The following is a 13,988-nucleotide window of genomic DNA, read 5'->3' on the forward strand; positions in this document are numbered from 1 at the left end:
AACATATTTAAATAAACCATAAATTGAAGAATGCGGATATAATTATCATACTTGCAAGTCAATGTTACTTCTCCAATTCGGATATTGAAAATCATTCTGTAGCTTGAAGAGAAAGGGAGTATACATATTTCATTTTTAGGAATTGCCTATTGTATCATGAATTTAATTAATAATTAAATAACAATTTATAATACTTATAATTAATTAATAATAATTATTAAAATAAACAATTTATGATTCAGAATAAGAATTATACTACCATTAAAATAGATAATAAATCAAAACACTAATTAATAGTTACCGTTGAAATAAACAAACTACTAGTATTAAAGTAGAACATACGTACGTCTTAACATTTATGACTCGTTACCTCATACTCAAAAATATCAAGTTTAGCACCAAAATAAAATTCATAGGTAAATACATACATATAGAGTCAACATGAATAACAATTTATTTATAATAAACTAACAATTATAATTAAATTAATAAAAAAATGGAATTTATGTCTTAATAGCCATTAATCCTAGATTAAACATAATGCTAGCATAATTTTTAATGATCAAATTTATATTAATGGATCAGATATGAGGGATGTTAATGGATCTGATTTGACCAAACTCAGAATTAAATCCGACAGGTTGAACCCACTACACTAGAATTTATGATTGTTAGACAACAAAATCATTGGACAGACAAAGTACCAAGTTATCTTAAACTCCATTATCCATTACAACAAATCTAAAAGACTTTGGTGTCTATTTTGGTAAGGGCTACAGTTACATTCAGTACAATCACAAATCAATTTGGTCTATGTGATCATCAACTACCACACAGAATCGCACCGTCACGTCTTGCCCCTACCGAGCTTTGAGTTCCTCCTCAAATTGAAGCAGTTTCTCCTTAAGGGGATGCAAGAACGATTTCAAGTCCTGGAGGATCCGCTGCTTATCTTGTGCAGCAACGTCCTTGTCCTCACTGAGCTTCACTTGAATCTGCAGAACATGAGGGTATTTTCAAACCATTTGAAATTGAGTTCCTTGAGGCTCGGAAGCTTTATATGCTAGGGAATGTATATATACATATTCACGCGCAAACAGACACATGGAGAGCATATCACTGTACGGAAACAAGACATGTTTTATCTCCTTGCGGCCTATTGAATTCCTGCCTACAAGTACTTGAGTAATTAATGTAACATACCTGCAAGTCATCCAGCTCGCCCAAGGAGAACTCTGCTACATCTATGTGGCCTTTCACCTTCTTTTTTTCTCCACCGATATGCCACTCCCCTATTTTTCATGTTGAAGCACGTATGCGAAAGATAAATATGAAGACAAACACAAAAACAGCATAAAATGATTGCACAAGTTCCGGAAGGAATAAATGGCGTTACCTTTGACTTGTAAGGTTAACTCATAGGTATAGCCGACCCGCTTTTTGTTTCGGACGGTAACCAAGAATGCCTGCACGAAGATGCTTATTAAATCATGGCTGACTCACATGATTAACAAGAAATTTGAGTGGTAACTAAGAAACTATTGTTTTAATGTCAAATCAAGCTTATCTCAAACAACCATGTCAGTCCAATCTATAATGATTTTCCACCGATATCAACACTTTTACTCCCCTACCATTATTTGGTTGTTTGAGAAAAAGTAAATGGCATTACTATCTGGTTTCTTTAGATGAGTATCCCAATTCTACGAACAGCTCTGCCCTATTCTATGGAATGTAACCAAATAAAGTATAGATTCTTTTTTGCTAAGAACTGAGCAGGGCCTTAGATGTATAGCATGTTATCTCTCTCGTCATACATGCAGAAGTCAGAAACAAAATGTGAATAAAACTGCAACATAATGAAATCAGAAAAAAGGACCTGGTGTAACCAACAGACAACAACCAAATTGTCTTGGAACCAGCAAGGGAATTTTGTAATATAGTATCTGACATCTTGAACAAATGCCTAAGGATAGAAAATGATAGCAAAAATGTAAGGTACCGGTCCTTCCTTGCACTTTTATTGCCAAGATCTTCCACGTGTTTGATTAAGCTTTCTACTGAACTGATAACGTTGACTAGATCGACCAATATAATTACATTTTCTAACCTTACAGTAACTAATATCAATAACTTTTTGCAGAATTTTGCCCACTTACAATCTAAGGAAAGTGATAAGAAACAATTCGAATAACTACCGCAGACTCTAACAGAGATTAATCTATATTAAGTTTCCAGATATAGAGGAACATAAATAAAAGTTAACTGGTGCGAATATCTTAACACGATTGAGCAAAGTCACTTGGGAACTGATCTGCAAAAGCTCACAAGAAAATAAATTTTTCAACATGTAACTATTTAACAGGCACTCACATCTCCAGAGCATCTTGTGACTTCTGCTATTTCTGCCTTACCGTCAGAGAACTCCAGGGACCCCACAGACGCAAGCAACTCCTGCAACGAAAGACCGACAAAGAGACATCGGAATCTTAATGCCAGTGCATAAGGTACAGCCAGGATTTTTGTCAATCATGCACAAGTTTCAGAGCGGTTTTATGATATCACATCTGAAATTTATGTGAAATCTACCATTGGAGGCATTTTTTTATTCTGAAAAAGTTAATTCTTCAGAAAGCTCACACCAAGATTTGTAAAATCAAAAATCCAAGATCTAACATATTGCCTCTTCACATCAATAATGAAGTTCATAATGGTATTAAAATATTTTCCTTCAGTCCTATAGTATTTTCCTTTCTCCTTTATTCATCCTAATCTCCATGTCCACATCCATACTGCAACTTTATACAGGTCTACAATGAGACTTTTAGGACTGTACCAAACAGGAAAAAGTAAAAGAATTTAGCAAATGTTTATAGGTGCCAACCTTAATCCTATCAGTTGCCCATTTATTTAAATTTTTCTCCTCCCATGTTCCAGCCTGCATAGAGCAAATTAAGGTTAGCAAACACAACAACGTTAGAATAGACAAAATGAGCTTAAACCCGTAAGCTACTGCATCCAAATCAATGACTGTCAGACCACGTGAATTAAAAACCTCTCTATTCCACAGAATCCCAGACACGAACCTAAAATCAACCATCAAGACGAGGTGCGACGGACACAGAAACTATGTAAGCAGTCAATACAACAACATGGACTCATCAGTATCATGATTTGAAATTGCAGAATCTGTAAGTGTAACCCCCTGATGTAGCAAACAAACCCCTGAAGGAAATGTTGTAGCACACATTTGTTTACAATGATTGGCATGCCATGTAACAGATAATGTGTTAGCTTCCATTTATCACATACAAGATACATAAGAAATTCTTGCGCCGTATAGAGCACTGGAATGTCTTGTTTGCCTTCAAAGATTCGTTAAGAGTGACGGAAACTTATTCCCTTCACCCCAGTCTTTTATTCTTCATCAATCCTAAATCTCATAAACACCACATTCCTACACATCATTTGATAAAGACCCCTCTTCACAGCTCTACGCATACAAATTCTCAGAACATCTCCATTCAATTAACTTCTATACCAATAAGTCCAGAAAGACAAACAAAAAGACAACACTGAAAGATGTGCTCTTTTTCAATTGAACAAGCCAAAATCATAACTTTTCTCTATCTCGGAAATGCATACCCTATTCCAGGCCGACCCGAGGTGGGCTTGGTTAGGTTGATTGCAGACGTCCGCCGGGTCAATCTTCTTCGGCACAGGTAAAGGCGCGGCATCACGGCTCACCTCTCGAACCCAATACGTGTACGAAGCCGATTCCACCGTCTTCTCCGCCGACACGGCCGCCGCACCTCCCTCCATTCCTCCGTATGCGGATCAAGAAGCTGACAATAATGCAACGAAATACAGAAGACAGAAATGGAATTGAAAACCGAAACCAAGAATCTCTGAAATTCTTCTTCGAAAATTGATGATTAGGGAGGCGGGGTTTGGTTGATTCGCGAAGGTTCGTGGTGGGGTGTGGGCGAATGGCAGCTGATTCCAAGATTTGTGGTTCAATATTGACTGGCTGGAGCTGGACTTTGAATTTGTAAGACTGATAATTCTGATTAATTAATGTTAACTACGTTTTATTGATGGTAATAAAAAGGTAACGTCGGAGTGGAGGGTTTTCTGGAATTCTCTATCCGGATGTGGTTCCCTGATGGGCGAAACCCGGCCCAAACTGATACTGGGCTAGACTTAAGTATTATGGGCTTTTCATAAAGTAATAGGTTTTGAGGATTATTGGGCCTTATTGACTGGCCCATGTTCTTCTCAACATGGGTATGTCTTTCAAGTAGAATTTCTCGTAGAGCTGTGCCTGTAATTAAATCATCGAGCGCATTATTGTTGGAACGACTTGAAAATTTTTATTTAGAATTTTTTTTGATTAATAATCAAATCAAATTTGATAAATATTAATTAAAAGTGGATGATCTGTCGAACTCAAATAATTTGATAGTTTTAAATATTTTTTTATTAATTGGATCGAGTTAAAATCGAATTTAAAAATTTAAAGTTGAAATTCGATATTATTCAATCAAAGGATAATTACATTCTCATCTCCTAAGGTTTTGTGTAATTATACTTAATTCTTCTATTGTTTGAAAAATTACATCTAATACCTCTTAGATTTGTTTCTGTCTAGCAGATAAGTTTATATGTTAGTCAAATTTAATTAAATTTGTTGATATTAATAAAAAAATAGATAAAAATATATATTTTGCCCCATATTAACTTATTTTTGATTTATTGCAAGTCAAATAAATCTCTTTATGATCAAATTACCTTTACATCTTAATACATTAATATATATAAAAAGGTATATTTTCATCGTTATAAAGGTAGTTTAGCAAAAAAAAAATTTATTTGATCTATAATAAGTCAATAATAAATTAATTAAAATTAAAAATAAATTTTTATTTATTCTTTTATTAATATCAAGAAATTTAATAGACTTTGAATAATAAATAAACTTATTTATTGGATAAAAATAAATTTAAAATATATTAAATATAATTTTTTTAAATTACATGAAATTTAGTTATAATTACACAGCGAACAGCCGGACGAGAAATCTTTTAATTTTTCCTTGAATCAATAAGTCTAGCTTGAACTCGACCAAATGTCGACAGCAATCTATTGTTTTCTCTTACGATCAAATCTGGGCCCCAACCTAGAACTAGAATGAGTAAGTGTTGGGTACGGAAGTTCTTAAATCAAGGTATGAGACCTTGTTGGATTTTTTGTATGGGCAACTGAATACGGAAACGTAACAAGTTCAAGTACAGCGCGAGTTCATTGAACAATCCGCCACTTCACCTGTTGAGAATTGCTGCTCCTGAATTAAAGGTCAGACAAACTGATGAACACAGCCATCATGAGCAGTGAAGTAAGTATTTCCTCGATGTATTTGTAGTTACTAGAGACCCACTGCATCAGTTTCTGGATGCTGCTGATATCTGAAAAGGGAAAAACATGGGAAGAACTGAAAAGGGCATTTCTTGATTTTGTTTGCATTTCTTAGGGCTGCTGATATCCCAAAAGAAGATCTTGATGTATTTGAAAAAGGGTCTTTCATATTTTAGTTTCTTGGGTTTTGTAGAAAGGAGAAATCTTGCATCCCAGCATTGTATGCTCCTCTTGGACAATTATATATCCAATGTTTTGCTCTTGGATTTATTGGTTTGGAATTAGCAGGTGGTGGATAATGATGAGGAGCTTGTTTACACAATTGATGAAGCTCTTACGGTGCTGGGGTTTGGTAGATTCCAAGCTCTGGTGCTGGCTTATGCGGGACTTGGGGCCATGGCTGAGGCAATGGAAGTGATGATACTGTCTTTTATAGGACCCTCTGTTAAAGCTGAATGGGGGCTTTCATCTGGCCAAGAAAGCTTGATAACCACAGTGGTTTTTGCTGGTATGCTTATTGGAGCTTATGCGTGGGGAATCATATCGGACAATTATGGAAGAAGGCAAGCCCTTGAGTTCCTAGTTTTGAAGCAGAATGGTTATCAATGTGTAAAGTGTATAAATTTGCAAATGTGCTTTTGTGAGGAGAATGAAATGTTACACATGTGTTGCATATTCATTTGAATGTCCCGACTTTATTTCCTTTTTCCGAGTATGTCTCTGTTGTCGAACCCCACGAATATTAGAGTTATATCAAGATCAATTCAGGAAGTGCATTTTCCAGAAGTTGGTTAGTTTTGAACAACATACACTGTTAGCGAAAATCTATAGTGAAGCACAATAGATCATGGGAAAGAATTATTAAAAGCTTCTAACTGGTTATAGTAATTATGTAGCGTGTTACTTGCTCCGCACTTAAGGTATATATTGAGCCTATGCAAAGTTTCGGTAAAATAATTGCCGTTAGAGAAGAATATGAAGTATGATATATATTGACCTGGGAGAGACAGAAAACCATTTTAAGTGGCTTAAGTTTGTATTAACTCCATTGGAACAGTTCTTCCTTTGTTCTATATTTATATATTGTGGACTAGACTTCGCTTGTCAACTATTTGCCGGAACAATTTGTTTTTTTCTCTTTGGTTTCGTTGCATATTTCTATGTATTGCTAGATACCACTTCAGGTTTTAACCCAGAGTAGATGTAATGAAATGTTTCTTTGAAGTATCTGGGAACTATTTTTCAACGTATCAACCCATTTTCATGTACAGATATTCAAACTGATATTCAGAGTAATCATCTAACAATATTTCTGATCACCAGGATGGGCCTTCTAAGTATTGCTGTCGTAACTAGCATATTTGCGATTCTTAGTGTCTTTGCCCCAAATTATATTTCATTGGTCATCTTCCGCATGGTAGTTGGCATTGGCCTGGGTGGCGGACCTGTGTACTCATCCTGGTTTCTTGAGTTTGTGCCCATGCAAAACCGGGGCATGTGGATGGTTGTGTTTTCCACTTTCTGGACAATAGGAACGATATTTGAGGCTTCATTGGCATGGGTATGCCCTTTATCCTTTAATTATCACAACACTAAATTTGAAAGTTGCTCATGTTGCCATCCCCTGATCGTTCTTAGCTTCTGAAGATGAAGCTATTGTCATCCTATTTAGATGGGAGAAATCAACAACCCTCGTCATTTAGTGCAGTATTTGTCTAACTTGATCCTTTGCATTCTCTTCGCGTAGTCAAGAGTATTTTATGGTTCTTCTTTTGTATGTTTATTTCTTTCTTTCCTTTTTTATTTGGTTTCTTTTGGTAAGATCTGTTTTCTTTATATTTCGTTATTAGACTAAATTTGCAGATACTTTCATTTCCTGAAGCATTATAATTTTCGTTGAACTAGTAGCCTTTTAGGTCATTAGTTTAATAGCTTAGTCATATAATCTTTGATTTCTTCTGTAGCTTATTCTGGTGCATGTTTCCCTTTTCTTTTTAATTCCTAACTTCCATCTGAAGTTTTATGGTCTTATTTCTTCCTCCTTCTCCTGCTTTCCGTTTTTCTTCATTCTTAAATTCCCGCATGTTATCTTCTTTTTTATATCGTAAAGTCAGCATAGAAAGCTGACCTCTGAGATTGCATGAACAGCTAAAGTATTACCAAGTGATGGAAGTTACTGATAAAAATGATCCATTAGCCCCAAATAGCTTCTTCAATTTATTTTATGTATCAGCAGGCCTAATCCAATGTCCATCATTTTTAGATATTTAGATCTTGAAATAAGTTTTACGAGTTCTCTTCAACTCAAACTTGTGAGCAGCCATCCTAAATATTTGGCTGTCAAACATCATTAAAATCCAACTTTGATCATGTATGTAGTTATGTGACATACTCCAGTAGGGTGTATTTCGAAATAGACATTTTTTAACTTCAAGTCGTATATACGTTTTTAGATGTATTTCAATTGTCTTTTCTGTTTTTCGCCTTTCAGCATCCATTTATTGTTGGAGAACACATCAATCTATAATTTATTGTTGAAATCTTCCTCTTCACCTTTTCTGCAGATCATTATGCCTAGACTTGGATGGAGGTGGCTACTTGCACTATCATCAGTGCCCTGTTTAGCAGCATTTATCTTATATTTTTTTACAGTAGAGTCTCCAAGGTACCTATACCTGAAGGGCAGGACCTCTGATGCACAAAACGTTTTGAAGAAAATGGCCTCGATTAATAGTACAGAACTTCCTTCCGGTATCCTTGTTTCTGATAAAATGAGCGAGCTGGATGAGGAACTTACTACTTCTGAAAATACTGAATTACTGTCAACCATGGGAAATAAAAGTACTAGTTCTAATTCGGGCTTCTCCTCATTATTCACACTTCTATCATCAACTTTAATCAAAACGACCCTACTCATGTGGGTAATCTACTTTGCAAATTCGTTTTTGTATTATGGGGTTGTGTTGATGACCTCGGAGTTCAGCAGTAGGCAAAGTAAATGTGGAGCAATTGTTATACATTCAAACCAGCTGACAGATTCTAGCCTCTACCAAAATGTATTCATCACTAGTTTTGCAGGTATCTAGATTACTTGATTTTGTGGATCAGTTGTCCTTCTGCCATGTGATTCTCATAATCTTCTTTAGTTTGAAGTGCATGGTCTGATCAATGTATGATGTGTTCACAGAGCTTCCTGGGCTCATTCTATCGGCCATTCTTGTAGACAAAGTCGGCCGCAGGATTTCACTGGTGCTTATGTATGCATTCAGCTTCATATTTCTTTTACCACTGATGCTTCACCAAAATGAACTGCTAACCACATCTCTATTGTTCGGAGCCCGCATGTGCCTCATCGGGACCTATACAGTGGCTGGCATTTACTGCCCAGAGGTAAGACATAGTATTTCTCTTTCCACCTTCAGTCACCTTTTGCTTCTTTTTTCCGTGCTAAAGGCTTGAAACTTACTTGCATCGGATGCATTCCTAGAACAAATACCATACCGCAACTGCTGTATTATTTTCTCTTCTCTGCAGTTATATCCAACATCCATCAGGACAACAGGAGTGGGTGTTGCCAGCGCTGTGGGAAGAATCGCAGGCATGATATGTCCTTACGTGGCCGTGGAGTTGGTTTCTGGTTGCCACCAAATGGCTGCAATAAGTTTATTTGAAGCTGTAATGATCCTTTCAGGAACTAGTGTGCTGCTCTTCAAAGTTGAAACCAAGGGAAGGCAGCTGAACGACATCGTCGCTGTACATAACTAGAACCGAACAACATTTGATCGTTGGAAGTTTATACTAGTGGATATTATTATTATCGAAAAACTTTAGTCAACTCTTTCTGCTCTGCTCAATCCCACTCAGCTCCCCGTAGCATTAACGGAACGACAAATGATAATTAAATCATTGAGGAGCAACAGAGAAATGCATATCATACAGGTTATGTTTTGAATTCCATTGAGTCAAAATGGATTAGAATTTGGATGCCAAATCCCAGTTCAGGTATGTTGCTTCTTCTTTGATGCATAAATGCCTCAGTGGTTCAAGTCGGGCCAACACCGATCAGAGTTGTTCTCTAGATGTTATCACAAAGAGGGCTTTTGCAGTTTTTCTAGGCAGATATGAACTTTAATCAAAGTAACATCGGATCCCAACAAAAAATTGAAAATTGAAATAAATCACATATTTATTTTCCTTTTCAATATGGTGAAATTAGTAAGAACGTGAGACCAATAATTACTGATGTTGAGGGATATTATTATAAGGTTTCATATATTTTATTAAATAAGAAAAGTGACATCAAGACAAAAATATCCAGACCACAACTTCTGTCTTCTACACCCCTTTACCTACTATCATTTATTTATTTTTTTTCACTCATTTGTGCTTGAAACTATCCAAATGGTGCACTCACCCCTTTTTATTTTTGATGTTTTGTATTATTTATTTATTTTAATATTATTTGATTTGAGAATATTCTTGAATTAATTAAATAATTGATATGATGTGGCATCACATTTAATATTATCTGGAGGCCCCACAATTGCCCATTATTCCTTTATTTTACATCATTTGTTTTAGTTGTAGATGCATCACTATATAAATATTAAATAAATTTAATATTATATCAGTTTAATTAATACATCAATTTTAAATAAGAATAACGAAACAAAATTTATAATAAGTTCACATAAAATGAAACAAAAATTCACACATTCATTCAATAAAACTCGAATTCGTAATTTTAAATTTGTTCATAGAATTTCAAACAATGGTCGAACTTAAAACGTTTTCAACGCATGATTATAGGTATAAATACTCATAATGATGCTTTAATGCTTCTTCATTTAAATGATGAAGATGATTAAAGAATATTACATGACCAGTACCAAAAGATACCTCTACTTGTTTATTACATTCCGACACACATTAATTTTCACGTTCGATAATTACACTCTCTCATTTTTTAAATTTAGTATAATTATATTTAATTTTTTTATAATTTAAAAAATTACATCTACTATTTCTAAAATTTGCTTCTATTGATAATTGCATTTATCTATTAGTAAAAATTTATTAAATTTGTTAATATTAAAAAAAAAATTCATATTTACCCCTAATTGACTTATTACTAATTTATTATTGGTTAAATAAATATTTTTATGATCGAATTATTCTTATACATTTTCGCATATTAATACAAGTGAAGAGGTATATCTTTATTGTTATAAGTGCAGTTTAGTTAGAAAAAAAAATTATTTGACTCAAATAATTCTACTATAAGTCAATCGGAATTAAATATCAATTTCTATTCAATTTTTTCTTGTTAATATCAATAAATTCAGTAAATTTGATTAATAAATAGACTTATTTGTAGATGGGGGTAAACTTTAGGGATATCAAATATAATTTTTTAAATATAAAGGGGTCTACATATGATTATATCAAACTATAGGGGAGTAAGTGTAATTATCCCTAATTTATAATATGAAATTCTCTGTTTCCTGCATGTCAGTGTGTGTGTGTGTGTGTGTGTGTATTTTAACAGTGGCTTTAAATTAACTCGCTCTCTGTCTCTGTCTCTCTCTCCCTCTCTCCCCCCTCTTGTTTTCAGTATTGGGAAACTGTTCTTTACGTTATCGATTCTATTGTAGTGTGGATTTATGATGGGAGATCGTGAGAGTGATGGATACACAGTAGATGAAGCACTTTCGAGTGTGGGGTTTGGAACGTTCCAGGGCCTGGCGCTGGTTTTCGCTGGAATTGGTTGGTTTGCGGACGCCATGGAAATCACTCTGCTCTCCTTCATAGGGCCAGCACTTGAATCTGAATGGTCCCTCTCTCCCACTGAGGAGAGTCTTCTCTCCACTGCTGTTTTTGGTGGAATGATTGTTGGGTCATATTTCTTGGGCTTCATTGCTGATGCTTATGGAAGAAGGTCACCAGCCCCTTTTCTTTTCCTTCTTCTTCAAATTTTCAGCTGTAATATTGTCATTTTTCTCCCTACAGGATGGGAATTCGAGGTGTAGCAATGATAACGTTTGCAGCCGGGCTTTTAAGTGCCTTTTCCCCGGATTACAAATCATTAGTCGTCCTTCGTTTTATCGTTGGATTCGGGGCTGCGGGGGGGCATGTCTATTCAGCCTGGTTCTTGGAGTTCATACCGACTTCTAATAGAGGGGCTTGGATACTCGTTATGTCGTTTTCCTGGATAATTGGAGAACTTTTGGAGGCTTCTCTTGCATGGGTGCTAATCCCTTTTCCCAAATTCAGCTTAACTAGTTCTTTAATCCTGCATATTCTCTTTGCTAGACACAAAATTAGAGGGCTTCATTCACAATTCTGTTTTTATTGATGTAGATTATCATGCCTAGATGGGGTTGGAGGTGGCTACTTGCCTTATCCTCTGTCCCATCTTTGGCAGTGCTGTTCATGTCTAGTTTTGCGCCAGAGACTCCAAGGTACTTATTCATAAAAGGTAGAACAAATGAAGCAGTCAGAGTCTTGGAAAAAATAGCTCTGATCAACCGAAAAGAACTTCCCACCGGCAATCTTGTCTCTGATTATCAAACAAGTCAGCCAGAGGACGAAACTCCTCTCCTTCTCTCAAGCAAGACAAGGGGAGTTGAGAAATGGCTTGGATCTCTCTCTCAACTCTTCTCATCAGATTTACTATGCACCACTCTTCTTTCATGGATATTGTTCTTTGCCTACACATTTGCATATTACGGCATCCAACTGATGATCTCCGCGTTGAGCAGCGATCAAAGTGATTGCCGCTCATTAAGCATCTTTCCCAAAAATGCCGAGAAGGGTAGCCTCTATGTTAATGTTTTCATCACTTGTTTAGCAGGTACCATCTGATCAATGCTTCTTCCTCATTCAATATCTGAAACAATTCAGAGCTCACAATGTCATCAATTCCCCTGCAGAACTTCCAGCTCTGCTTTTGGCTATGCTTCTGGTGGAAAGGTTAGGCCGGAAGCGTTGTATGGAAATCCTGACGCTGCTAACAGTCGTTTTCATCCTACCGCTGCTTTCACATCAGAACGCAACCGTGACTACAGCTTTATTAGTCAGCGGCCGCATGTTCCTCTCTGCCGCGTTTACCACTTTGAGCCTCTATGCAAAAGAGGTATGATTATAGAACAATATTAGCTTTCCCCACATTTACTAATTAACTACGTCTGCACAAATACGAACATTTCCAATTCGTGTACAGGTTTATCCGACTTCTGTGAGGTCCAGCGGCTTCGGGCTAGCCTGCGGGATCGGAAGAATTGGCGGCATGATATGCCCTCTAGTTGCAGTGGGATTGGTGAGGGGCTGCCATCAAACACTTGCAGTTGTTGTGTTTGGGATCATTATACTTATTTCTGGTATCTGCGTTGTGTTTTTCCCATTTGAGACGAAGGGGAGAGGACTAACGGACGTTGTTAGCAACTAAGAACGATCCAATTGTTGAGGTTGCTCGATTTGCACCTCATCGTTGGAAGCAAAATGAAATAGAAGATGTAATAAAAATCTCGTATAAAAACTAATGTAACACGTTAATTTGTGATCACCAGAACAAAAATTTAAATCAAGATTTATGAGAAGAACTAGTACAAAACCCGTGCCTTATATGCAATTTAGGTTGAGACTATAACAATAAATCTACATATTCAATTAAGATCCGAATTTTAATTATTTGCTTCCAATTTATTCAGTCATTTATCTGATATAGATAGATTTGCTGAAAATATAGTTTGATTAGTGAAAGGGCAAAATGGTATTTTTCTTTTTACCACGCCTCGTAAATGCACCATTTTAGTACAAAAAACCCCAAAGAAATAATAAGTAGTAGGGTGTGTGGCATACTCAAATGAGCCCGTTTAATTAAATAAAAATTTAAAAAATTACTTATATTCTTGAAAACACATTTTTATTCAAGTAATTAAAAATATTCAAAAAGAATTTAATAAAAAGATTATAAAGGGTTTGTAGAAGTTAAAAAGAGTGAGCAATGTGGGGGTTTAGAAGAGTGGGAGGGTGGGAAGTTAACAAAATAAATAAATTAATTAAATTAAATATTAAAAATTATATAAATTAGCATACCAAAAAAGTGAAACACCAAAGTGGTACTCTCACTTAATTAACCCTAGATATATATGTACTAGTGCGGATGGATTCTTGAAAATATTAAATTTTAAATTTCAAAATTCGTATAAATTATAGTGCTTTTCAATTTTTCAATTTATGGAAGAAGATGATAAGAATGGATGACTTGTTTCTCAATTTGACGTGCTCTTTTGAGATATAATTTTACGCTTTTACAAAGAAATATGATTCTTGACGAGGACCATCGAACAAACAAAAAGGATTGTGTTGATGAATAATTTGTAGCTATTTTTATAAAAAAAATTATGATTATGAAAATGTGCTTTGAACTGTGATGTTGATCAAAATTAAAATTTTAAAAATTAATTATAAACATCAATTGCTAATTAATAATAAGGAATGATAATAACCAATTCACACATGATTGCTCGAACAAGATATAATTGAGTTGCACAAATCAAGAAGAAGCACGT

The 13,988-nt window shown here is 35.3% G+C and overlaps 3 protein-coding genes across 4 annotated transcripts; 2 read left to right on the plus strand and 1 right to left on the minus strand.

Moving 5' to 3' along the window:
• Nucleotides 1–687: 687 nt before the first annotated feature.
• LOC105173740 (uncharacterized) lies at nt 688–4,057 on the minus strand. The gene is made up of 6 exons (XM_011095610.3): nt 3,646–4,057; nt 2,885–2,938; nt 2,374–2,454; nt 1,397–1,466; nt 1,204–1,292; nt 688–995 (listed from the first exon to the last, which is right to left on the minus strand). Exons 1-6 carry the CDS (start codon nt 3,820–3,822, stop codon nt 861–863), a joined length of 606 nt encoding a protein of 201 aa, XP_011093912.1. The 5' UTR covers nt 3,823–4,057; the 3' UTR covers nt 688–860.
• A 1,043-nt stretch (nt 4,058–5,100) lies between these two features.
• On the plus strand, nt 5,101–9,250 carry LOC105173741 (organic cation/carnitine transporter 7). Of its 2 annotated transcripts, none has more exons than XM_011095611.3 (6): nt 5,101–5,395; nt 5,701–5,978; nt 6,739–6,976; nt 7,980–8,493; nt 8,603–8,805; nt 8,950–9,250. In XM_011095611.3, the coding sequence occupies exons 1-6, from the start codon at nt 5,369–5,371 to the stop codon at nt 9,178–9,180; spliced, it is 1,491 nt and encodes a 496-aa protein (XP_011093913.1). In that variant the 5' UTR covers nt 5,101–5,368; the 3' UTR covers nt 9,181–9,250. The 2 variants fall into 2 exon arrangements, with proteins under 2 accessions (XP_011093913.1, XP_011093914.1); XM_011095612.3 differs by having other exon boundaries at nt 5,102–5,395; nt 5,704–5,978.
• Nucleotides 9,251–10,904: 1,654 nt separating this feature from the next.
• Nucleotides 10,905–12,976, plus strand: LOC105173843 (organic cation/carnitine transporter 7-like). The gene is made up of 5 exons (XM_088875321.1): nt 10,905–11,353; nt 11,425–11,662; nt 11,776–12,268; nt 12,348–12,550; nt 12,638–12,976. The coding sequence occupies exons 1-5, from the start codon at nt 11,079–11,081 to the stop codon at nt 12,860–12,862; spliced, it is 1,434 nt and encodes a 477-aa protein (XP_088731447.1). The 5' UTR covers nt 10,905–11,078; the 3' UTR covers nt 12,863–12,976.
• The last annotated feature ends 1,012 nt before the right edge of the window (nt 12,977–13,988 follow it).

The sequence above is a fragment of the Sesamum indicum genome, linkage group LG11 (assembly GCF_026168435.1).
Source record: "Sesamum indicum cultivar Baizhima isolate 11 linkage group LG11, ASM2616843v1, whole genome shotgun sequence".
Classification (NCBI taxonomy): Eukaryota; Viridiplantae; Streptophyta; class Magnoliopsida; order Lamiales; family Pedaliaceae; genus Sesamum; species Sesamum indicum.